General features: G+C 40.2%; 1 protein-coding gene across 1 annotated transcript in view; it reads left to right on the top strand.

Moving 5' to 3' along the window:
* LOC148863879 (translocon at the outer membrane of chloroplasts 64-like) overlaps positions 1-20,180 on the top strand; it is a 91,288-nt gene that overhangs the window by 5,228 nt on the left and 65,880 nt on the right. Inside the window, exons 2-6 of the mRNA XM_088976022.1 lie at positions 1,001-1,153; positions 1,665-1,789; positions 9,391-9,516; positions 10,455-10,637; positions 10,748-10,892. Of these exons, the coding sequence (XP_088832148.1) occupies positions 1,001-1,153; positions 1,665-1,789; positions 9,391-9,516; positions 10,455-10,637; positions 10,748-10,892 (732 nt within the window). The remainder of the gene's footprint in view (positions 1-1,000; positions 1,154-1,664; positions 1,790-9,390; positions 9,517-10,454; positions 10,638-10,747; positions 10,893-20,180) is intronic.

Genomic DNA, 20,180 nt, shown 5'->3' with positions numbered 1-20,180 from the left:
AACGTCTAACATGGACTTGTTTGGGCTTTCTCGAGGGTCTTGGTTACAGCCCAACTGCTAGATTCAAAAAGAACAAAAAGAAAAAGAAAATAAAAAAGGCACATGCCTGCGCTGAAGCGCAAGGCGCACTGACCACTGGGTGCATGTCTTTTGAAAGTGTTGTGCCTAGAGCCTAGGTGAGGTGCATACCCTAAAATGTGCCTTGCCTGAGTGGCTAGGTGTGCCTTTTAAATCATTGAGCCTAGGTTGCCCAACAGGTGAAAGAATGAGGGAAAGTTGTCTACACACCAAGATGGTTTGGGTATCTTGTAGAATGCTACCAACTAGTAAAAAAAGTAATAAAATTTGAGGGTTCTAATGGATGTTGGTAAATCCTAAAGACAGGCTTTGAATTCCTGAGAAAAGATCTGGAGTTCATAAATTAATAGAGGAATGAAGATCATCTTTCACAAAATGGAATGGCAAGACAAGCTTCATGTGGTAAAGGCTCTATTTTCTTTTTTATTTATCTTCCAAAAAAAAAAAAAGACAGTATTCATGTAGCAGATGTAGGGACCCCAAGTAATTGAGGTAAGGTTTTACCCCAAATAGTAAAGGCTCTATCCCAAAATTTGAGATAAGGCTTCATTGAGTTGAGTTGAGCTCTATGCTTCTAAGGGGAAGAGCTTGCAACAGCTTGTTGTCAAGCAGACAGAAAGTTGTTTTAATCCAAACAAGCTCATTGCATGACTTGCTCAACCTACTACATCTCTTTTGGTGTAAAAGGTTTTCCCAATAATGCTTTAGTGTGCTTATTCATGAGTTGAAATTTTGAAGTTAATGGCACTTAATTTTGTTTCCTCTGTGGCAGGTCATGATCTGGTAAAAGTTGTGAATATCTTTGACTTTTTATTGATTGTTATATCCAATATTAATGCTTATGGATTTCTTTATGCTCGTGATCCCAAAATTATTTTCATTTTCTATCAATGTTAAATTCTGATTCTTTTGTGATTATCAGATTTGATATTGATGGATATGTGACTGGGTTTGGCAATCCAGACTGGGCAAAGACGCATGAGGCTGCAACTCGAACATCTCCTGTGGTTTCTCTTCTTGTAGAAGGTGGAGCCACTTGTGTTGGAAAAGCAGTTGTTGATGAAATGGCATATAGGTCAGGATTCAGGACTTGATTCATTTATTTTAATTTGTTTTTTTAATGCCATATATCATTTGTTGTGGACTTATGTACATTAGTCAGGGGATGATGATCCGTAACTAGTAGCCTTACAAGCACCACCTTCCTTGCTCCCACTGCCCCCTCCCCCAAACCTTACTTTGAGGCAAGACTCTGTGCTTACAATGATATTACCTCCTTACTGTTTTATCTCTAATTTCTATCCTCCTTTACTTTCTGATTTATATCACTTGTTTCTGAAATCTGAATTCCAATCCTGCAAGCACTTATAAAACAAACGAGCATTATGATACACCCACTAATCCATATATTTGGTTTAGTGGATTGCTGGGCCTTTTTTTTCCCATCAAACTTGGGACAAACTTTACTGCTTAAAAAGGTCTTAACCGTTTTTACCCAAAAAAATCTTAACCCTTTAACTGTCTTTCCCCATGTCCTAGTTTACGTTTGTTCTGATTTACATCATTTGTCTTTGATATATTACCAGTATCAATGGAGAAAACAAGCATTATGATACACCCACCAACCCTGCAGCTCCTGCACGAGTGCCAGGAGGGGCTTCTAGTGGATCTGCTGTTGCAGTTGCCGCAAAACTAGTTGACTTCTCTTTGGGTGAGTATCTAAACATTTCTTTACTTTGAATGCTGCTATAGTTTTACCATATCAATAGCTAATATTAAATGAAATCTAAAATAATAAGGTACTGATACTTTGATCCTCTCTAGCACTATAAAACCTGTCCTCTACATATACTATGATCCTTTTCCCTTGTCATGTATCTCCAGTGTTGTTGTTATTGTTATTGTTTTTATACAAAGTTTACATACATCCTTTAAGAAGGTAATCACCACTCATTACTACCTCTTTCCAATCATTCGACTTACACTATAGCCCAAAACAATTGATTTCTAACCACCCCTTGTTTTACTAATGCATAAACCATAGAGTTGCCAGACCTTTGTACCCATTGGGTTTTTACTTGAGTATTTTCCAGTGTTTTTAATTAACCTTATAGGCAAAATAGTTTACTTTGACACCATGGAGAGGGAATTACATGTATATGCTATCCTTCTAGATCCCTGTGTACTTTGGCTTAAAAAATCTTATGGTCTTTGTCTCCATCTAAAGACTCGTTAGTTTGGGGCATACCATGTCCAGGGGTCTGTCATGTATGACTGCTTTATTCTGTTTTTGTTGCATATAAACATATGCCTTAGTTTTATGTGATTGAACTGTCCTTATATTTAGTTTCTTTGTCTTATCTAAGAAGTGCTAGTTCTTGTATTGTTTTTCATTATGTATCTTACCAAATGACATACTCATTTCCTTTGATAGAAGAATTGTAGTCAGGATGTGGATATCAGTGGTTGCGATCCTTTAATGTATTGAAGTTCTAGTTTGCTTAGATTACAGTATTGAAGGTAGTTTAGATTTGATATTGAAGTTTCCTTGCCTGCACTAGGGACTGAATCACATGCTCTGGCTGATTAGTCTGGGGGTTACAATATTGAGACTATTGATTTGGTCTCAGTTTGTTCTTGTTGAGCAGGAGACCAAGAAAACGAAGAAAAGAAGGAGAAAAGAAGAAGAAAGAAGGAGAAGAGGAAGAAGAATAAGAGGCAACTGAGTTAAGGCCTCAACTAAACTTAGCTTCAGTCGAGTGAAGCTTTCTATTTATACTGTTTTGGATGTACATAACAATATATCTACAGAATTACGAAAATACTCCTGCGGGTACTAAGCCTGTGTACAGTACATATAATACACCAGTTAACACTCCCCCTCAAGTTGGGGCATAGATATCAATCATACCCAACTTGTCATAAAGACCTTGATGTTTGGAATAGTTTAGCCCTTTTGTAAATAAGTCTGCAAGTTGGTCTTCAGAGCTGATGTATGGAGTGTATACTTCGCCTGTGATGATTTTCTCTCTGATGAAATGCTTGTCAACTTCAATGTACTTTGTTCTATCATGTAGTACCGGGTTGGCAGCAATACTGATAGCTGCCTTGTTGTCACAAAGTAGAGTCATGGGTTTACCAATTGGAAAACCCAACTCCCCCAATAGATTCTTTATCCACATACCTTCGGCTACTCCGTGTGCCATTGCATGGTACTCAGCTTCAATACTGGATCTAACTACCACGATTTGCTTCTTATTCCTCCAAGTAACAAAGTTCCCTCCTACAAAGGTGCAATAACCACTAGTAGACCTTCTGTCACTTTGAGATCCAGTCTAATCCGCATCTGTGTAAATTTCAACCCTCAAGTGTCCATATTTCTGGAATAATAAACCAACACCCGGGAATTTCTTAAGATACCGTAGTACTCTCTCTGCTGTTTCAAGATGGGTGGACCTAGGTGCATGCATGAACTGACTGAGGACACCAACAACATATGCTATGTCTGGACGAGTCATAGAGAGGTACAACAATCTCCCTACAAGCCTTTGAAATTGCTTCACATCCTTAAGTGGTTCACCTTGACTGTCACTTAACTTATGGTTGGGATCAATGGGAAAGTCAGCTGGTTTAACGCCAATCTTTCCAGTGTCCTTAAGCAAATCTAGGACATATTTCCTTTGAGAGACGAAGATACCCCTTTTTGATCGAGTAAAACCTCAATCCCAAGGAAGTATTTGGCGGGACCTAGATCTTTCACCTCGAACTGAGTGGCAAGGAAGTCCTTCAAAATTTGAATTTCATCATTCCAGTCACTAGTAACAATTATGTCATCCACGTATACTATTAGGGCAGCCATTTTACCTTCTACTCTTTTTACAAACAGTGTGTGATCTGACTGACATTGCTTATATCCCCTCTTTTGGACTGCAATATGAAATCTACTGAACCAAGCCCTTGGTGATTGCTTCAGCCCATATAAAGACTCTTTCAACTTGCACACATTTTGTTCACTTCCTTGAGCCAAAAAACCAGGGGGTTGAACCATATAAACTTCCTCTTCAAGGTCACCATTCAAGAAGGCATTCTTGATGTCGAGCTGCTGTAGATCCCAATTCATATTGGCAACAAGAGAGAAAAGGACTTTAATAGAGTTCATTTTGGCAACAGGTGCAAAGGTTTCTGCATAATCAACCCCATATACTTTAGTGAAACCCTTTGCCACTAAACGAGCTTTATACCTCTCCACGGTTCCATCAGCCCCATACTTAACAATGAACACCCATTTACATCCAACTGGATCCTTTCCCTTAGGGAGATCAACAAGTTCCCATGTGCCATTCTTATGAAGAGCATCAATTTCTTCCTTCATGGCTTTCATCCATTCTGGTACTGAGCGAGCTTCTACCACATTCTTGGGAATGGGGATATTGTCAATGGAGGTAAGAAAAGCACGAAATGAAGGTGAGATGTTCTCATAGGAAACAAAGTTGGAAATTGGGTGTTTGGTGGTGCACGACCTAACACTTTTCCTGTGGGCAATGGGAAGGTCAAGATCATTAGCAACAGGGAGGTTGGGAGTCAAATTACCTGAGTGAGTATGATCTTCCCCCAAGGAATCTGATGGCATTTGAGATACGGCTTTTGGATTCTCCTCAGCTCTTGAGCCTGATTGGCCTTTACGACGACGAGAAAAAAACATGGAAAGGTGGAGGATCAGAAGGAGGAAGGGGAGAAGGAGAAGGAGTAGGAAGTTGAACCAGTTTCTCTTCATACCTACACTCCCCCTGAGGAGAAACAGGAAAGAAGGACTCATCCTCAAAGAAGGTAACATCCATGGAGACATAGAATTTCCGTGAAACATGATCAAAGCAACGATACCCTTTCTGAGAGAATGAGTAGCCAAGAAATATGCACGGGATAGCACGAGAGTCCAATTTTCCCCGGGTGGGGGAAAGGTTTTTGACAAAGCACTGACAACCAAAAACACGAGGAGGTATAGAAAGAAGAGGGGCCTTGGGAAAGAGAACCTGATGTGGAGCTTTGTACTCTAACCAACGAGAGGACATTCGGTTAATGAGGTATGTAGAACAAAGGACGGCCTCAAGCCAAAAACGTTTGGGAACATTCATGTGGTATGTAAACCCTGTGCCACTACAAGAAGGTGACGGTTCTTCCGTTCAGCCACACCATTTTGTTGTGGCGTGCGGGCACACGAGCTCCGGTGAAGTGAGCCATGTGAAGCAAAGAACTCCGTGAGGTCACTATGAAAAAAACTCTTTTGCATTGTCTGATTGAAATATTTGAATTTCGGTATGAAATTGGGTGAAGACCATCCGCTGAAAATCTTAGATAATTTTTGGTACTTCCTCACGGGTTTGCATTGGATATACCCAAGTGTATCTGGAACAATCGTCAATGAAGGTAATAAAGTACTTGTAGCCATTCTCAGAAGGTAAAGTAATAGGGCCCCACACATCCGAATGCACAATGTGAAAAGGAAACTCAGATTTACTATTTCTTTGAGGAAATTGAGTTCTACAATGCTTGCTTAATTGACACGTTTGACAAGAAAAATTGGAAACAGACACAGACTTATACAGTTTTGGGAAAATAACTTTCAACGACTCAAAAAGACAAGTGACCCAAACGACAATGCCATAAATACATTTTACTCTTTCTGAACTGACTCATAGACTCTGTAACAAGAAGGCCAGCCGTATTCTCCAGTATATAGAGTCCATCAACCATACGACCCCTACCAATCGTCCTCCTCGATGCCAGATCCTGAATCACACAATAGGAAGGAAAAAAAGTCACGGAACAGTTTAAGGAATTTGTAACACTATTGACTGAAAACAAATTCATAAGAAATTTTGGAACATGAAGAACATTAGGAAGAGTAAGGCCAAGGGGAAGAGAGAGAGTTCCTTGACCAGCTATGGGAGAGTATGATCCATCAGCTAGTCTCACTTTGTCTCTTCCGGAAAGAGGGCGATAAGTTTGGAAGAAAGAGGACATATCGGTCATGTGTTTTGACGCTCCAGAATCAATGATCCATGGAGAGTCAAGGTCGTGAGAAGCAACATGGAAAGCTGTGGTAGGATTACCTGATGTGGATGCAAAAGAGGTGGTGGGAGGAGCATCCATTTGGTGAATTGTTCTACCATAAAGCTCCAAATGGTCACGGAAGGAGTTGACAATATCCTCCATTGGGTCGGATTCATAGTAGTTATGTTGGCCATGTGGTGGTTGAGTCACAGTGGAGGTGGAGGGTTGATTCTCCCGAGTAACCATATTGGCCATGTGGTGTTTTTTGGTACCTTGCTGCCCGAGTCTTCTAATACCATTTGAGCCTTGCTTCTTAGGTAAATCCTGAGCCCACTTCGGTTTCCCATGGAGATCCCAACAAGTATCTTTGGTGTGCCGGGGCTTTTGACAATTAGTGCACCACAATTTTTCCTTATCTTCTGCTTTTTTTTGGAGATCCCCTCTCTTGAAAGAAGGCCCACCACTAGTAGAGGGACACCTTTTTGCCGCCAACACAATTGCATCCCCTCCGGTGCTGTTCATCAAGTTTCTTCTGCTCTCTTCAGACTTGACAAGTGCATAGACCTCCTGAATTGAAGGAAGATCCTTAGAACTTAGAATTTGTACTTTGATAGGTTCATAGATAGGATTGAGACCATGTAAAAAGGCAAACACCCTTTGCTGTGAGACAAGTTTTTTATACAATTTTGCATCTTCCTCACACTTCCACTCAATATTCTGGTAATGGTCCAGCTTCTTTCAAAAGTTGTCAGGTCAGAGTAATAAACTGATAAACTCCTCTCCCCCTGTTTACAAGTAGATGAAACTGCTTGTAGTTGATAAATTTTGGCATAGTGTCGAAGTTCAGAATATGTGGACTTTGCCTGATCCCATATCTCATGTGCAGTTTCAGCCCACATGAAGTTCTTCCTTATTTGCGATTGCATGGAGATCAAAAGCCATGACATAACCATAGTGTTCTCTTGATCCCATTTATCATGTTTTGCATTTCTAGAAGGTGGTTCTTTGATTCTTCCATTTATGTAGCCTACTTTTCCCCTTGCAGTTATGTATAGTTTGATCCCCCTTGACCACTCTAGGTAGTTTAACCCATCAAGAGGAACAACAGCCATAGGGAAGGATAAATCACTGTTCCCACTCATTCCATTCAGCATTGTGGAGATTTTGGATGTAGCTGAATCTTCACTATTCATGATTCTCAGTTAAAAAATACACAAAAACAAAGCACAGTCTTACAGAGCTACAACAGTCCACAACTAGACACTTGCTGATTTTCGTCCTCACAGAGAACCAAGCACAAACACTGCAACTGCAGTACTAGGGTTTATCACCTACACTGTGTAGGAGTCCACAGAACAATATATGAACTGCACATGTAGTGTAACCAGGTCTGAATGACCTATAGTTCACAACTTTGATACAGCTTCTCAGCCCCCAAAAAAAACACAGTAGGAGCAGCAATACAAGTTGTGAGTTACCACACCTAATCGGTTGATATTCACTTTCCAGGGCAGCCGAACAGTCACTCAAGTTCTAGGGTTCATCAACAACCTCTTAGAGTGCAGACTAGGGCAACATACAATCGGACGAAGGGGAACAGTCCCTACTCAGATTCTGGAACATTAACAGTCGTGCAAGAAGCCATAAACAGGGAAAAAAAATTCAGTACCAGCAATAGGCAGTACAGTCATGAACTCGAACTTCCCTTCAGGTCAGAAGCTTCCTTCGATCATCTGGGATGGATTTCTACAGTCCTCTTAGCCGAAGCAACCCAGTTACCAGCAAAAAATACATGTAGCCGAACCCTTTTTCTGTGCTAGGAAGTTGAATAGTCAGCATACTTGTAGCATAGCCCTACTTGGCAGTGGAGACTAACCGAAGCACTAGAAAAGCTTCATCTTCCTTGTCTTCAAGCATCAATACTATAGCTCCTTTGCAGCAGAGGAGAGAGACCTCAGCTAGTTGTTTTCTAGGCTTGGACGAACCTGCTCTGATACTATGTTGAGCAGGAGACCAAGAAGAAGAAGAAAAGGAGGAGAAAAGAAGAAAGAAGGAGAAGACGAAGAAGAATAAGAGGCAACTGAGTTAAGGCCTCAACTAAACTTAGCTTCAGTCGAGTGAAGCTTTCTATTTATGCTGTTCTGGCCGTACATAACAATATGTCTACAGAATTACGAAAATACCCCTGCGGGTACTAAGCCTGTGTACAATACATATAATACACCTGTTAACAGTTCTCAAATAAAACACCAACATTTCTTAAGCAGTTCAAGCTTGTCACTGAGAAGACTAAATAAATAATATTAGAGTGACAATATAAAGACTATTTATCCGTCCACCAAACATAAAGGTGAAGATGTGATTTCTAATTTTCCATCTCTGGTTTCTATAAAAAATTCAAATAAATTTCTTTTCATAAATGGAAAATTATGCAAGATACTCAAACGTTTTGAGTTAAAAATATTTGAGGTAGGTAATTGGACTGCTGGTCCCACACACAGATAAAGGAGAGTTGTCTCAGGTTGGTAGCTGGTGTAAAAACTTTTAGGCAATCCAGTAAATCGCGGATAGTTACATGGCTCTTGATAGTGCATGATGGTGGGAGTGGACAGGATTTGTATAGCTGACCACAAATAATTAGGATTATGGGTGAGCTGAGTTTAGTTGAGGCTTTGGACTCATTGCTTGGTTTGTGAGGGTATATGCATTGTGGTTATGAATCTTGTTTTATCCTTTCTAACACTGACTGATATAATATTAATACTTATTTGATGCAGACATGCCATATGCCATCTTCCCTTTGTTGTGGTGGTAGTGTCTCTGGGTGTTTTTATTTGGAGGTGTGATGGTTGAGATATTTCCAAGCATGACAGTTTTTGTATTTTGTTCACATTTTCATGTCAAAATTTTCAGGATGGGTTGATTATTCTGATAATCTCTTCCTCAAATTGATGAAGTTTGTCTGATAGCTTTTAAGAACAAACAATTTTTGTTTTGATACACAAATAAGAACAACAAATTAAGTCTGATGAAGTTTGTCTGATAGTTTTTGTATTTTGTTCATATTTTGATGCCAAATTTTTCAGGATGGGTTGACTATTCTGTTAATCTCTTCCTCAAATTGATCAAGTTTGTCTGATATCTTTTAAATAAGAACAACAAATTCTGTTTGTTTATATTCTTCCCTCATGGTTGTCGCAGAGGCTTATGCAGCTATTTTTGTTCTCAGACTTAATTCTTTCGACTGATGGTCTATGACAGGTACTGATACTGCTGGAGGTGTAAGAGTACCTGCTAGTTTTTGTGGCATAATAGGTTTCCGACCCTCATATGGGGCTATTTCTCACATGGGAGTCATTCCTGTTTCATCAAGCCTTGACACTGTAGGTATGTTAAGGAGAAATTCTTCTCTGTCAAGCCAGTCAAGTTGGCTTTGGTGTGTTAGCTTGTTAGTTGTAATTATTAAGTACATGTCACATTGCCACTTTCTTCCTGTTAAGGAAAATGTAAAGCTTATTGTTAGATCTGGAATTGATTGAGCTGTTGGTTTAGTGTAGACTTCTTGCTCTCTTTTTATATGATGAAACTATGACTTGATTTTTCTTGCACTGAATAAGAATGAATAAGCTAGCTGGATGTATTAAATAAAAAATGAGAGAAAAGGAGGAAAATGGGTATAAGTAAAAAAGAGGAAGATTAGAGGGTTGTTGATGTGAATAGAGTGATTTATTCTTTAGGCTCTGTTTTTCAATCCATATAATTTCATTTACATTTTTGGCTTGTTTAAGGCCATAACCTTATTTACCAAAAGAAGGCCATTACTTTGTTGTCCATACCTTTTACATGGACACAAATACAGTTAAAAAAAGAATTGCTAGTTTGATATGAAATTGCTCTATTAATATTTTTGAAAGTTTTGAAATTGATATATTTGAAATAATATTATAATATATATGATGATTTGCCATGTTTTGAGAGAAAATTTAATGTTCATAATAAAGAGAATTGCTAATTTCAATTACTGTGCATAGATGTATTTTGTGTGGTATAGAAGATTAGGGAGCTAGACAAAATTCAATTTTTTTACTCTTGTGAAATTTTGTTACCCAAAATTCCACTCATTTATAAAAAAAATTTGTTAACCAAAATGACCTGGATGCCTTGACCACTGTGGGCACCATTTCCCCTTCCCGTCTTCATGAAATCTGTATGGATAGTGCTGGATAAAATGTTTTTTTTTTTTTTTTTTTTTAATGCCTTAAGTAGTCTATTCCATATCCTTCTAACACTTTAATTTACCTGGTTTTCAATATTTTCTAATGCAGGATGGTTTGCAAAGGATCCTAGCATTTTGCGTCGTGTTGGTCATGTGTTGCTGCAACTTCCATTTGCAGATCAACGCATGCCAAGGCAGGTTTTAGTAGCTGATGACTGCTTTCAACAACTAAAGATTCCTGTGAGCCGGATTCTTCAAGTGGTTATTACATCTACGGAAAAGCTATTTGGAAGTATGTTCTTATTGCTTCTTGATCTGTATTTGTTCACCATGAACATTTTATTTCATTTTGTTGGTCATGTGAAATAACAGAGCCTTGTCTTTTATAAATGAGTACTTCAGGACAGGTGCTAAAGCATATAAACCTTGGAGAATATTTGGATTCCAAAGTTCCAAGCTTGAAGAAGTTTCATGACATGAACAGAAATGGTGAATTAAAAACTTCTACCTTAAGATCACTTGCAAATGCTATGCAGTTCCTTCAAAGGTTAGGTTATTTCCATGTAGTCAAATTGTTTGGAAATGGAAGTTGTCAAGTTTATTCTTTTTACATTTTAGCACAGATTTCTTAGTTTTTGTGCTGCATGGGATTGCATCCGCTATGCTATTCTTGCTTTTCATGAATTAGCATTTTTGGAGTAGCTTGTGTAAACTTTGGAACTGTAATGTATGGGTGTCTGATGGGGTTATGCAAGGACTCTTGGGTGATAATACAATGCTTCTTTGATAACTTAGGTGCTGTAATAGAACCAACATGACTTTTTTTTATTCAACAACGCTATTCTTTAGTTTCCCTACTTCCTTTTAAAAGTTATCTTAATGGCACACCCTTGAAATCACCATCTATGCTGCAAAATTTTCTGGTTAAATATACAAGAGATGGTCTAGGGATGATGAAATGGTTCGTTCCTTTTTGATTTTTTTTTTGTTGTATAGTTTTTGTATTTGTGATTGTATGCCTTTTAGCACTTCTTTGCCATAAAAGGAAAAAAATGCAAAAAAATCTAGCATGTTTGGACATGATAAATTGCATGTAAGAATATTGTGTTTAAAAGGTGAAGACATTGGGTGAACACTTCAAACTCCAATGTGGGAGGCAGAAATTTTGAGGCTCAGTGAGTGGTGATGAATATAATAGGAAATAAAAATTGAAAACGTGGGAAAAAATAGGAGCTTATACTTACAGAGGAACAATTTATAATGATGCAATCGTCACACCAAAATAAATTCTGAAGTGCAGAAAAGGCCTCAGTAAGGTTGGATGAAACACATCAGAACAACAGAACAATTGATTTGGAAAAAGTGGTGAACACAGAAGTTGGGGTTGTTCTTCTTGGGTGGGGAAGATTTTGCAAGGAAGAAGTTTATAGAATTGGAGAAGTATCTGTTGAAAGTTATTTCCCGGTAATGAAGTGATTGGTTTTAAGGGTAGGGGTGAAGAAGCATTAAACAAAAGGAGGCTAGAAGGAGAGAAAAAGATTGCTGACAAAGAGGGAGAGACAGATGCAGTTTTGACTTTTGAGAAGAAAACAGTTATGGAATTAGAGAAAATAACATTGTTCTCTAAATTCAAAAGAAGCTACTGGAATCCCTACTGCAGTTAGGCATTTTAGAAACCAGATGAATATCATTCTGTTAAGGTCTCAAAAGTCTTTGCCAGGTTAAGAGGGGGATTATTTGGGATTGCACCTAGCAAGAAGGTAAAGAAGCTGAAGAGAACTCTCAAAAAAAACAAGGAGATTCTGGATCAAGCCTCTTGAGATTTGGTTGTCAGTGTTTAGTTATGGTTCTGTAAATTGGGTTCTATGGGGTTTTAAATTGTTGGGAATGCATAATGGGTATTCAAATCTTTTTCGAGGCTTAAGGTTTCTTCAACTTGGAGGGTTTGGAATGAATGGGGCTAGGGGTTTTGTTTCCTCTTTTTTTTTTGGTCTGGGTATCATTTTTTGGATACGTTTTTCTTGTGAATTTATGGTGTAGGGTGGTAGGTTGGGTTTGGTTTTGTTTTCTTTCTCTCAGGTGATTACTGGTCACCTTTCTTGTATTTTCTTTTGAGCTTTTAACAAATTTTATTTTATTACCAAAAAATATGTTTCTCTTTGCCCATACTGATATTATGTGTCTGATAGGTAAACTAATGACAATTTATTCAAAAAAAAGGTAACCTAAAGACAAATTGGTAGATATGCATTGATTGAACCTTGAAAGAGTACAACAACAAGGTTTAGATGCTTGGGAGCTGGGAGAGGAGAGAAAGTTCAAGATGGCGGGGAAATGGCGTTTGGAGCTGACCATTGAAGCCTAATACTTCCTGTTCGAGCTGGGAAGGGCAATGGGGAAGTTTCACCTGAAAATCAGAGAAGGGAGCAGGGCAATGATTCTTCTTTCGGAGGAGGCGTGTTTGTGGTTGAAAGGTTTTGTGGATGGAACTGTTATTTCTTTATGGGAAGAAGGTTGGAGAAACTCAATGACTTGTGGGAGGACGAAATTTGAATCAGTGTTAAAGAGGAAAGGAAACGGGTGGTTTATAATGGTTACAGAACATTTTGGCATTAACAAAAGGCAAGTTATGTGTATTCCGGAAGGCCAGAAGAGGAGAGGGTGGGCTTCCTTCAGGCTTTTCTATTGGAGGTCGAAGGGAGAGTGGAAGAAGTTCCTGGTAGGAGTTTGAAGGGTTTGTAATCTGTCCTCTCCCTGTGCTCAGGTGCCCTGCTTTAAGCAAAGCAATGAAGTTGTGGTGGCTAGCTTGACTGAACTTCGGCGAGTTGCTATTGAAGAAGGGAGAGGGAGCTAGGAGCAGAGGTTGGTTCTATTGGCAGATAGGGCTATAGAAGATTGGACGGGGGTCTCAGAAGTAGTTGCCGAAAGGTTGGGCTTAGAAGAAGATGTTTTATTGCCCTTTGCTGAAAAGAAAGCTCTATTAGTTGCTGGCGATAAGAAACTGAATCTCGGCACATTCAGTGTAGAGGGAAGTTTGATACAGGTTCAGAGCTGGACTCCAGTTTGCAACGAAGTCGTACCAAGAGTTGGCAACTTCTTGATCAAACTTCTTGGTCTTCCTTTTCAACCTTTGGAATGAACAAATCCTAAAGAAAATTGTCAAAGCATTGGGTGGAGGTCTGCTGGAGGCTAACTTAAGAAACCTGCGAGCTGTGGAACTTAAGGTTGTAGGGATCTTGCCTGAAAACTTGCCTCGAGCCATTGAAGTTCTCTCAGATGCCTGGTATAAGGTCTGGCTAGCCTCAGAAGATGAAGCGTCGCTCTGGGGAAGACGAACAGAGGTTGAAGGAGCTGAAGAGTCTATAGGGTGGTGTACACGTGGCCTTTAGGGGATGGCAGTTAAGCCTGGTGCGTGTGGACGGGCTAAGGAGGAAGGGGAACAGTCGTAGGGGCGCCCCAATCCTCGAAGCTTTCCTTTTAAGGGTGTTAATTCAAATTTTTTAAGGTGGGTTATTTAAAGCGGGTGGCCCGTCCTATGCTGACGTGGCTAGAAGGGGTAAGGCCCAGGCGAACTCTTTTAAAACCTCTGTCTGAACCGGCCTTAATGAAGTCTGAGCCAACCGGTTCAGCGGGTGAGCCTCTCATTACGGGTAGCCTTTTAGCTTGCCCACGTGACAACTTAAGTCATCACGTGGGGCGGGGCAGGCCTAGGGTGATGGTAGATGAAATCTATCATCTATCATCGTCTAGGTCTCGATCTCTCGACTGTGGAGGGGGGCACAGGAGGCTAGAACGACAGAAGGTTGCCGTCCTCTGAGCTGGGTTCAACGGCTGGCCGGTGATGAACAAAAACACCACGTTTCTCATTGTTCAAACCCGCGTTATTTGAGACTTAGTACAGAAGAGAAGGAAGAGGCTGACCAAGGATGGATTAGCTGTGGTTTAGATTCTGACTTTGATGAAAGCTCGGAAACTTGTGAGAGTCTAGGCTGTGCAGAAGACGAAGATCGTTTTGAAGAATAGAACAGGGATGCTTCCAACCTAGATCATTTGTTCATAGGGGATACGGTGGGGGAGGAAAAGGAGGGGGAGAAGCAGGTGATTGAAACTTCAGTATGCAACAGACCCATTCTTGGCTAAGCCCCTCCCAGGTTCTAGTGCTTTGCAAGAGGCCGAAAAGAAGGTAGATCAGGTTGTTTTAGAGCTGAACAAGGGTACTTCACAGAGAGGTACATACTCGGGTACAGAAAGGAGTCTTTGTGTTGATACAGTGACAAGGAAAATTTCCCCCCAATTCGGGGAGACAGAGTGCTCCAATTTCTCAAAAAAAGGAAGTGACAACCACTTTTTCTCCTACGCTTTCTCCTCACATCCCAGCCTCAGGTAAATCCTTCAACTCTGTCAATTTAGTTTTTGTTACTGATGAGTGCTCTATGTCCCTTGTTCCAGATTCTCCTCTCTACCAAGAGTCGGAAGCCCATGGTTTGAAAGCCACAGTGAGTCTACAAGGGGAGGAAGTGGGTGAGAAAAATGGCAAAGAGACAATAATTTGGGAAATCATTGAGAGCTTTTTGGGTGAACTGGAGAGGAAGGAATTACAGAAAGGGACCTTAGAGAGGACAGAAAGGGCTGGTGAAGGAGGTAAGAGTAGGAACGAGTTGTTCCCTATGAGTAGGGAGTGTGCAACCTTAGAAAAAAAGGAAACTAGTGGGGAAGAGTCAGTTGTAGAGTTTGTGAAAAAGTTGGGGTGCAAATTGAAGAATCCGGATGACCTAAAAGCCTACTTGCAAAAAAAAAGAGGACAGCAAGATGAAGAAGAGAAAGATGATTGAAGTGGAGAGATTGAAAAGAGACATTGAGGGGGACAAGAAGTTTGAGGTGAAAGGGGATAGGAGAAAAGGGCTTAAATAGATCTTGGAGGAGTTAGGGTTCAGGCCAAGAGTTTAAAATGAGATTCTTAAGTTGGAATATGAGGGGTTTGGGCAGCATGAGGGAGAGAGCAACTATTAAAGAGGTAATTAAGAAGTTTAATCTGGATGTGGTAATGCTTCAGGAGTCCAAAAGAATGGACTTTGATTGCAGATGGGCTAGGAGTGTGTGAAGATCCATGGGAATAAAGTGGGTGGCTGCTCCCTCGTGGGGTTCCTCAAGAGGGATTGTGACCTTGTGGAAAGAAGAATTACTCATAGGAGCGGAGGAGCCAATCGGAGATCATTCTGCCTCCCTAAAGTTCAGACAGGTGGATGATGGGTATGAATGGGTACTAACAAACGTATATGGCCCCAATGACCATAGGTAGAGGGAGAAACTTTGGGAAGAATTGAGTGATATTAGAGGCCTTTGGGAAGGTCCTTGGTGTGTGGATGGGGATTTTAATGTAGTGAGATTTATAGAGGAAACTAACAACCCTAGATAGAGAGTGACAACAAGTATGAGGAAGTTCAACCAATTTGTGGACTCCTTTGAACTTAAAGAAATTCCTCTCCTAAATAATAACTTCACTTGGTCCAACCTTCAATCTAGGCCAATTTGCTCTAAGTTGGACATATTTTTGTTCTCAACAGATTGGGAGGAACATTGGGGTAATCTAACTTCTAGAGCTCTTCCAAGACTTACTTCAGACCACTGGCCTATAGTGTTGGTTAAGGAGGAAATGAAAGGAGATGGTCCTACCTCATTCAGGTTTGAAAATATGTGGTTGACTTTGACGTGTTAATGAAAGTGTTATTGATAAAAAAAATATGTGGTTGAAAGAGTGGTGGGAGCAAGCTAATCCGACAGTTGAATGGGAGGGAATGAGGTTCCACAAGAAACTCCAATACTTAAAATCACTATTGAAGGAGTGGAATAGGCTAGAGTTTGGAAGAATAGAAGAGAGAAAACAAGTGTTGATGGAGCAGATTGAGGATTTGGACATGAAGGAAGAGAGAGGCTCCTTTGGAGAGGAAGAAAGGAAGTTGAGATGGGTGTTGAGGAGGCAGATGGAGGACATTCTAGTTAAGAAGGAAATCAGCTGGAGGCAGAAATCTAGGTGTAAGTGGCTCAAGGAGGGAGACAAAAACACTAGGTTCTTCCATTCAGTGGCAATTGGGAGGAGAAAGAAGAATTTCATCTCTAGTTTGGAAGTTGAAGGAGTAGTGTTGTCCCACCAAGTAGAAATTGCAAAGGCTTTAGTTAACCACTTCAAATCTATTTTTAGAAGACCTCTGAACGGGAGAGTGGTTGGAGGGATTGGATTGGCCGAGTCTAAGCGCAAAGAAGAGAGAGTGGTTAGAAAGGAGTTTTGATCTGGAGGAGATAAAGGAAGCAATATTCTCAATGGATAGGACAAAAGCTTTGGGTCCAAATGGCTTCACAATGGCCTTTTATCAGGATTGTTGAGATATACTGGAGAATGACCTTAGATCAGTTTTTGAGGAGTTCCATAGAAGGGGAATAATAAATCCGGGTCTGAACTCAACTTTCACTGCTTTGGTCCCAAAGAAAAAGAAGGCTTCTCAACCAAAGGATTTTAGACCTATCAGTCTGGTTACTAGCTTGTACAAAATTATTGCTAAAGTGCTGTCTCTTAGGATAAAGAAGGTGCTTCCCTCCATTATTGCACCCAACCAAGGTGTTTTTGTGGAGGGAAGACAGATCACTGATCAGATTTTCATTGCAAATGAGAGCTTGGAGAGTTTTAGGAAGTCAAAGAAGAAGGGTGTGGTTCGTAAATTGGACTTGGAGAAGGCTTGTGACTTGGTTGATTGGTCTTTCTTGTTGGAGGTTTTGAGGAGCTTTGGTTTTGGAGGTGGATGGTGTAAGTGGATTTGGGGCTGTGTCAGGACCTGCCATTACTCTATCCTGGTAAACGACACTGTGGTTGACTTCTTTCCTGCGTTGAGAGGCCTAAGATAAGGAGATCCTCTTTCCCCTTTTCTTTTCACCCTGATTGCTGATTTTTTGGGAGATTGATCCATAGAGCAGACTCGAGGAATCTGATAAGAGGGTGGAGAGTAGGAAGGGAGGAGGTTCCTTTAACACATCTACAGTTTACAGATGACACAATTCTGTTATGTGAAGGAGGAAACCTTAATTGGATCCAGAATCTAAAGTTGGCAGTACATCTCTTTGAACAGATTTCTACCCTCAAGGTGAACTTTGATAAGAGCTGTGTGGTGGGAGTGAATGTGGATGTAAGGGACCTAAGGGAATAAGAGGGTGGAGAGTAGGAAGGGAGGAGGTTCCTTTAACACATCTACAGTTTGCAGATGACACAATTCTGTTCTGTGAAGGAGGAAACCTTAATTGGATCCGGAATCTAAAGTTGGCAGTACATCTCTTTGAACAGATTTCTACCCTCAAGGTGAACTTTGATAAGAGCTATGTGGTGGGAGTGAATGTGGATGTAAGGGACCTAAGGTAATATGAAGGTGAGCTAGGATGCACAATCTCGAACTGGCCCTTTGACATACTTGGGCCTCCTTTTAGGAGACAATCCTAAGAATGTAAGCTTTTGGAATCCGGTAGTGGAGAGGTTTGAGAAGAGGCTGGCGGATTGGAAGAGAAATTATCTTTCTCTAGGTGGGAGAGTCACTCTTATTAGGTATACCCTAGCTAAACCTACCTATCTACTATTTGCCAGTGTTTAAGATACCATCAAAGGTTTCCAATCTTTTGGAAAAATTAATACGAAATTTTTTGTGGGGGCTTGGAGAGGAGAAGAGAGATCATAGGGTGAGTTGGGAGGTGGTTACTAGGTGTAAAAAACTAGGTCTTGGGATTGGTAACTTCAAGAAAAGGAATAAGGCTCTACTGGGGAAATGGTTGTGGAGGTTTTCAGTGGAAAGGGATAAATTGTGGACTGAGATTGTGGTTAGCATACATGGGATGGAAGACAATGGTTGGGATCCTAGAATCATGACAAGGGCTACAACTGTTTCTCCTTGGAAATCCATTTGCAATCTGCTTCCCGTCTTCTCCCCTTGGATAAGGTATGGTCTAAACTCTGATAGTTGAATAAAATTCTGGGAACAACTTTGGGTTGGGGATTCTCCTCTGAAGGACCAATTTCTTTCCTTGTATGCTCTATTAGATTTGAAAAATGAACCTATCTCTTTTTTCTTGGTTCCTTCAGATTCCACTTCTGGCTTTAGGTGGAATCTAGGCCTGCGTAGGGAAATTTGGGATACAGACTTGGATAGCTTGGTATCTTTGCTTGCCTCCCTTGAGAATGTTTTCCTAAATCCTGCTAAGGAAGACACCAGATTTTGGACTCCTAGCTCTGGTACTTTTTCTTGTGCCTCGTTTTTTGAAACCTTAACTTAGCCTCCTATCCCCTTTGGGTTGTCCTTTCCGGCTAAAGAAATTTGGAGTAGGCCTATTCCTCCTCGGGTTGGGCTTTTTTTGTTGGAAAATTTTCTTGGAAAGAATTCACACATTTGACTTCAAAGAAAGAGACCCAACTATTGTCTACTTCCTAATTGATGTACTCTTTGTAAAGCCGATGGGGAATCCGGCTACCACCTCATGGTCTCTTGTAAGGTTGCTAAAACTGTTTGGGAGTGGGTTTTCTCCCGCTTTGGGTGTTCTTGGTTTCCTCTGGAGAGTGTCCAAAAGTTGTTCTCTCCTTTTTTCAGATGGTCTAAGAAGCGAGGGAAGACTATGTGGAGTATTAGGGCAGCAGTGTGTTGGTCATTGTGGGAAGAAAAAAATTCACGTATTTTTTTAGACAAGGAAAGAACCCTGGAAGAACTGTTAGACCTAATCCTTTTAAGGGCTGCCCATTGACTGAAATCTTTGGAGTTGTTTTCAGACTTTCCTGTGGATGACTTGCTAAGAAATTGGAAAGAGATTGCTTCCACTGCTAGATGCAAGATGACTCTTTGTCCCTCTTAGTCCCCTCCCCCCTCGGGTTTCAATAAGTTGAACTTTGATGGAAGCGATGTAAGGAATCCAGGACCCTCTGGGATTGGAGTTTTCAGGAATGAGGAAAGGCTTGTTATTGCTCTATTTTCTGGCCCTATTGGAGAAGGTGATTTTTTTAGGGCTGAGATCCTTGCAGCACTTGAAGGAATTCGAAGAGCAAAGGAATTAAATGTCAGATGATTGATCCTGGAAGGTGATTCGAAGGTGGTGATTAACTGGTTGAAGAAAGAGGACAGTAGTTTATGGAACTTTAACAATGAAAAGAAGCAGTTCTTATGGATGTGTAGGGACATTGAAATCCAATACAGCTGGGTGAAGAGGAGTGCCAACTCATTTGTGGATGGGTTGGCCAAGCAAGGAGTGAATAGGGAATCTGTATTTTGGGCTAGTTTTTAATTTTTTCTCTCAGTATTCTCTTTGTATTCTGTATTTAGGGAGCTAAGATATTTTATCTCCCCTCTTGTATACATACTCCCTCTTTTCTCTTAATTTAATGAAGCTGGTGTTATTGATAAAAAAAAAGGACAAATTGGTAGATATGCCTGTGCTTTTCATTTCGTTTACTATGGTTATAGCTTATGGTGATGTTTCATAATCCCTTTTTTCCAGTTTAATGTATCAATCATACTAACAGAGAAAAACTTTTACAAGTACACTAAAATTGGGCTGAAACAAAAAGGTCACCAAATAGATTTTCAGTGGCATAGAACTGGAACTCTATATTCTCTTTCTATCTACCCAATTGTCCTTTGCTAATGAATCAATATCATAAACTTCTCAATGAAGTTGGACGGACTGCCACTAAAACTTTATCTCCATAGTGTGTTGATTGGGTAATGATGGTCCTGGAAACACAATTAGGATTATGCATTTTTTTTTTGTGGAAAATTAAGTGGATAGCATATTGTTGAAAACTAATTATATATGT

This window comes from Nelumbo lutea, chromosome 3, assembly GCF_056320005.1.
Source record: "Nelumbo lutea isolate HS-2025 chromosome 3, American lotus-T2T, whole genome shotgun sequence".
In the NCBI taxonomy this organism is placed as follows: Eukaryota; Viridiplantae; Streptophyta; class Magnoliopsida; order Proteales; family Nelumbonaceae; genus Nelumbo; species Nelumbo lutea.
The sequence above is the reverse complement of the archived record's forward strand: the minus strand, read 5'-3'. Positions and strand labels throughout refer to the sequence as shown.